The sequence below is a fragment of the Myotis brandtii genome, unplaced genomic scaffold (genome assembly GCF_000412655.1).
Source record: "Myotis brandtii unplaced genomic scaffold, ASM41265v1 scaffold847, whole genome shotgun sequence".
NCBI lineage: Eukaryota > Metazoa > Chordata > Mammalia > Chiroptera > Vespertilionidae > Myotis > Myotis brandtii.
In genome coordinates this window covers 2,736,361-2,742,463 of record NW_005371441.1, presented here as the reverse complement: position 1 = coordinate 2,742,463, position 6,103 = coordinate 2,736,361, and the positions used below count along the sequence as shown (strand labels likewise).

The window sequence follows — 6,103 nt, the reverse complement described above, 5'->3', positions numbered from 1 at the left end:
GGTAAAGCAAAATTAGCTGCCCTGAATAAATTTTCCTTTTCAGGCATAATCTCTGCTACATAAGATTGTCTATCATCCAATATCCAACAATAGGCATCTGGATTAGTGCTGTTTTGTCTACTGTGGATACAGAAGTTGATATGAAATGTGATCTTCATTTAAATGAATAATCACCAGGCCTTAGGCATCAATGACTACTTACAGAAAAACTGAATATGTTTGTTGGTTTTGCATGTTAACCCAGTCAAATCAAATCCAGAACAGAAGTACTACATTCAGTTGTCTGATAAACAAGCATTGCAATTTCAAAAATATATATATTATACTATATAAGGTGCTTATTAAACAAAACAATGAAGGAATTATGTACTAAACATATTCTTAATGATGACACATAAAACTGCCCCCAAATTTAGATGCACATGTATGGAAAAATCATTTTTTTTTCCTGTCCCTCCCTGGGTCCCAGTCCTTTGGCGACCACTGGCTGGGCCATTAGAAACGAGTGAAATCCACTCTGTGAAACAGGCATCCCCGGAGAAGCCCTGGGAGCTTGGCTGGGTTATTGGCCGACACATCACCTCCCAGTGGGGTTCTGATGACAGACAGGGAGGTCAACGCAAAAACCAAACTTGCTTTTCAGCTGAGAAGAGGAAACCCATAATTGCTCTCTGCAAGCAAGAGTCCTGGGGAAGGCTGCCCTTGGTTGGGGTAAGACTCTTTTTGCGTCTCTAGGTCAATAGGTTCCTGGGGCTCAATTCTCGTCTCACTCTCCTGGCTTGTGGAGTTTAATGAAATGAGCTCTCGGGGCAGTCCCCCCCTTCCCAGGCCCTTCTGTTTGGATGATCTCTTAGTAACCAAGGGCACGAGTAGTCTGAGCAAGCCCAGGCACCTGAATAGGGGGTGCTCCTCTCCTCGCCCACCCCCTATCACACCCTTGTGGCTTCAGAATGTGCTGGGCCAACTGTAGGGACGCAGCTGCCCCTGCTGCTGCTTCCAATCAGGGCCCTGCGGGAAGTAAAGAAAAGGAGGCCAGCCCCCCCCCTCCCCGAGTCCCAGGGCAGCCGCAGTGCAGTGGGGCAAGGCCACTCTGAGCCTCACAGTGCCACCCAGTGTCTACCCTGCTCTCCTCGCTGTGCTCTGGTGCTGACACTCGAGCACATGCACTCATGTAGCCCAGTGCCCCGGGGCTTACAGTGTCACCAGGGTGCCCACTCCTTTCAAGCGATTTTGGTCATCGGCTGGGCACTACACATGACTAGTTCCACCTTCCAAGTAAATTATACGCCAGGAAGAGCCCAGGAGGGCGCCCTCGGCGGTAAGAGTGGGGCCACAGCACAGCAGGTCCACAAGTCCTGCGGGGAGAGGGCTCTCTTTTATAAAGCAAAGAGGCAAAACCAAGAATGTGCCCCTCACCGGGGGCCCTGGAGGTGACTTAACTGGGATCAACTTGCTGTTTTCCACAGGCCCAGGGGAAGCCAGGCTTCACCGGGACCCGGACTGTACGTCGTGCTCTCGGGAGCCAATGGGAGAGCGCGCGGCCAATCGGAAGGTCAGTGTGTGACGCTGACAACCAGGGGGCCTCCCTTCCCTGCGGGCATCTTGTATTCCTATAGGGGAAGTGAACAGACAGTCACCGAACAGGCAGCTACAGCCAAGCAACAGAGCAGAAGCTTGAAGGTGATACTTTAATAAAAAGATACATGACTATAGGAATACAAGAGGATGCTAAAGAAACCCTCCATCTAGCTTTCTCCAAGTCGGCAGTTAAAGGAGCCACTTCCCTGTGGCTTAGATTCATTAAAAAGTGCTTCGCAGAAGCGCAGCATCCACTCCCCAGGCCTGGCTCTAGGTAAGTAGCTTCAGTGCACGCTCATCGGAGCCCCAGCTCGGAGGCCGAGTTCAGTCACGACCAGCTCCAGGAATCCTCGTGCTTAACAACGTAGCAAAGGGAGAAGGACAGCTCTCACCAAGAAGTTAGCCCTGGAATCCCTCTGGCTGTTCCCGAAAGAAGGCGTGCCACTAAGGACTGAGCAAGCAGACGAAAGGCCACTCAGGGTAGGAAGCCGTGGTGGTGGGTGCAAGCCGGAGTGTGTTCAGGAGCAGGATTTTGCTATGGTGGTGTATGACGTGGGGAGAACGCTGCGGGGATTCTCAGACACTCGGGGGGTGGGGAGCCCTCAGACCGTGTTGGGGAAACCCTCTGCCTCCCCACTGATGTAATATGTTGGCAGGGAATGTGGTAAAGTTGGGCCCGTGGTGGCCATCTGGCCCTGGTGCGGCTCCTCCATGGGGGCGGCCCCTCGGCTGGCCGGGGCGTGCAGGCGGTGGGCATCCAGCATCTCCAGCAGCAGGTCGTACAGGGGCACCACGTTCTTGCACTTCATGTTGTACAGATGCTCCATGCCTTTGTTACTGCAGGTGGAGGCGGGGGGGGTGGGGGCAGACAGAGAGAGGATGCGTCAGACCATCGCAAACCCCAGGCCCTGACACTCAGACAGCAACAGTGAACACTCCAAACACACATGCCCATCGTTCTTCCTATTTAAAGAGTCATTTTTGGGTTTGCTGTGCAGGTGGTCTCCTCCCACGGACTCGAATGAGGGTCTAATCCAGTGATGGCGAACCTTTTGAGCTCGGCGTGTCAGCATTTTGAAAAACCCTAACTTAACTCTGGTGCCGTGTCACATATAGAAATTTTTTGCTATTTGCAACCATAGTAAAACAAAGACTTATAGTTTTGATATTTATTTTATATATTTAAATGCCATTTAACAAAGAAAAATCAACCAAAAAAATGAGTTCGCGTGTCACCTCTGACACGCGCGTCATAGGTTCGCCATCACTGGCCGCAATACATCTCAACAGAGAACCGATGAGATGGATATACAGCCCAGCCGGAGGGACTTTTTTAAAATGTGGAAGACAGTGCAAGAAGGTCTCTTGCTTCAAACTTTCAAAGGGCTTTCCACTTAACTCAGAATAACATCTGCATGTCTTTCCATGCTCTACAAGGTGTAACTGAAGTGGCTGCCCCCACCTCTCAGCGCTCCTCCGCCTCTCTCCCCACCCTGGGTTCGTGCTGGCCGCTGAAGAAACTGAGCACTTTTCCTTCCAGACTCAGGGTGCCTGCACCTGTTGTCCTGCTGCCCCAAGTGCACGGCCCCAACCTTCCAATCCACCTCAGAAAGGCTACGGCCTCAGCCCCTGCAGCCCCAGCCACCCCCTGTGACGTTACTCTATGTTCCTACCTGAAATTCTTCTTTTTGTGTATGACTGCATTTATATTTATCCTTGACCCCCCATGCACACACACTCATCAACATACACACCGCAAGTTCCAGGAGGGGCAGCAGTTTGCCCATCCTATAGGCCTACAACTGTGCCGAGAACGTGGTAAATGTCCGGAAAGTAGGGAGTTGATGGACATAGGGAAATGCAGGTACCTAGCCTTTCTCCTTTACCACGCTCTCCTCTGTCCTCCACCAGCCCCACTCTGCTCTGTCTCCACCACGCTACCAGGAAAGAAATAGAACAGCTATTATCTATCTTGAAATTTTAAAAACACAGCATGAGTAGGCAGGACCTAGAGAATGTTCTAGAATATATTTGCATTTTTAGTAGGGGAAAGGTCAGCACCAGTTGGAGAGCTGCCCTGCCATGAAAACACTGCATCCAAGCTATTCGGGCCTTACAACACAACCACCGAAATCATGGGTTTAAGAGGCATCTGCTTGTTTTGTTGTTGTTGCTGTTTGTTTTCATTTAAAATGCCCTTAAAGTGAAATGTCCCCCGGCTCGTGCAACCTAATGAATCACATTTACAGTTAGATGAAATCTAGTGTCAAATTCTCTGAGTAAAAATATATGGCTGGGCCCAAGCTTAACAAAACAGAGTTCTGAGATTTGAATAGATTGTAACGAGGAACCAAAGTATTAGTGTGTGTGTGTGTGTGTGTGTGTGTGTGTGTGTGTGAGAGAGAGAGAGAGAGAGAGAGAGAGAGAGAGAATGCTCAAAGCTTTCAGCAGAATAGCAACTTCTCTCCACGTTTCACATAACTCAAAAAGCTCTGGAGAGCTCTCGCTGCTGTTCCCTCATCCATACCTTTCCAGCAACACCAGCCAAGGCCAGCACATTTAGTGCAGGTGTATCTGGTATTAATTAATTAGGTTTGCTAATGCTGAAAAGCTATCAATAGATTTGAAAATTCAGCAATTCCTACCAACAAATAAAAATCTTCATCTACACCACATGGTTGCTACAACACGTTTGAAATTCCTAGCTCAGACTGAAAACTAATACATTTCTTCAAGGAGAAGATAAGAAATTTAGTAGACGATTATGTTATTCTCATACATTCCCCCCTCCCCTCTTTGTAATATGCATCCAAGAAAACAGATGGCAAAGGTTTGGAAATGTGGATTCCAAATGCAGTCACCTACTCTACCTGGCCAAGGTGAGTCCTTCACCTGTGACACAGGGATTTGGGGGGAATTCCTGAAAACAGGGACTGCAATCACTGTCTTGCAAACTTTGTCAAGTGGAAGCTATTATTTGGAAATTTCAAATTCATAGGGTAGGGGAAATACTCAAGTAACTTTTTCTTTTATTTATTCACTTAGTAATAATGCTGTGAGCATATACGACGTATAAGACTTCATATAGGGCACTGTGGAGGATACAAAAAAGGAAAGATATATTTATTTTCTCAAGAAGCTAACACTTTGCAAAGTTGTCTCTGGGGAAGTGGCACCTGGGACTTTAATGGACAAACTTCTTGTCATTTGATGCAGTCTCAAGGTTCGAAAGCCCCTTAAAATTTAACTGTCCCTTTTCAGACACTCAGCCCTTCCCTCAGAGCCACTAAGAAAAGGAACCTCTTTCTCATTCCTAAGATTCTGCTGTGAGCCCAAGGTCACACATGGCTACCTGTCCCCCTCCTGTCATCACTTCACCTCATTTCTGTGGAGTGAAAAATGCACTACTTTCTTCATCTCTTCCCTGCAGGGTGAGGTTTTTGTTGTTTTGTTTGTTTGTTTGTTTTTCCATGAGAACAGTGTCCACTAAGCCTCTGGCCGCCAATTTACATATTTATTGCATAGTTACAACAGGCCAAGCCCTATGCTAGGTGGTATTGGATACACAGGGTACATAAAATGGATAGTGATAGCTGCCTCACAACATTACAGTCTAATGGAGAAGAAAGATAATACAATGTCCAATGACAACCAGGAAGAACAGATTAAGTCCCACCTAGACCTTAAGGGTCAGGAGATGCTTCCTACAAGGAGTGATATCTAAGAGATATCTAAGAGAGTTAGCATTCTCTTCGGAAATATGCACTCCCTGCACCATGTGTCCATGATCTTGACTTTGGGCTTCCTCATGTGACTTGCTTGGCCAATAGAATGTTAGTAGGTGTGACTTAATTAAAAGACTAACATGCACTTGTCCAACCTGACTGGCTTTCTTATGCCTCTGCCATTTCTAAGAAAATAATATGTCCAGCTAACCTGTGGGAACAGGAGGCTAAGGAACAGAGGAACCTGGCCAACCTGCAGGCCTGCAGCCTGAAGCCATCTCCCAGCTGTGCCCAGCCTCCATCAGCTGACTCACAGATGCGTGAGGGAGCCCAGCAGAGATAAACAGAGCTGCCCAGCCAATATGCAGCCTGAAGTAGACTCCCCCATGACTTACAGAACAGCTCTTTATGGATTCAGACTGTGAGAAAGCCCTACAAAGTGAAGTAGGGACTAGAGCATAAAAAAGTAACATACACAAAATAAAGAGATTTCTACTTTTATATAAAAGCAATGGGAAGCCATTTCATGGTTTTAAGTGAGGAAACGACATGACAAGATTTGCTATTAGGATGGTCACTCTCCATCATGGAGAATGAATTTGAACAGATCAAGATTGGAGACAGGGAGTATTAGGTGGTGGCTGGTGCAGAAACTCAGAAGGAAACGATGGTGGCTTGGACTAGGGTAATGGCAGTGGAGGTGACAAGAAGAGATTTGAGAGGGATGGAGGAGTCAACATTGACCCTCCATGAGGCAACTGGGCACAGAGTCTCTTGTTCAGGATTTCTAAGTGAAGTAC

The 6,103-nt window shown here is 47.6% G+C and overlaps 1 protein-coding gene across 1 annotated transcript in view; it reads right to left on the bottom strand.

The window, feature by feature from the left end:
- Nucleotides 1-1,669: 1,669 nt before the first annotated feature.
- ESR1 (estrogen receptor 1) overlaps nucleotides 1,670-6,103 on the bottom strand; it is a 211,389-nt gene continuing 206,955 nt past the window's right edge. Inside the window, exon 8 of the mRNA XM_005884736.2 lies at nucleotides 1,670-2,415. Within this exon, the coding sequence (XP_005884798.1) occupies nucleotides 2,181-2,415 (235 nt within the window). The 3' untranslated portion in view covers nucleotides 1,670-2,180. The remainder of the gene's footprint in view (nucleotides 2,416-6,103) is intronic.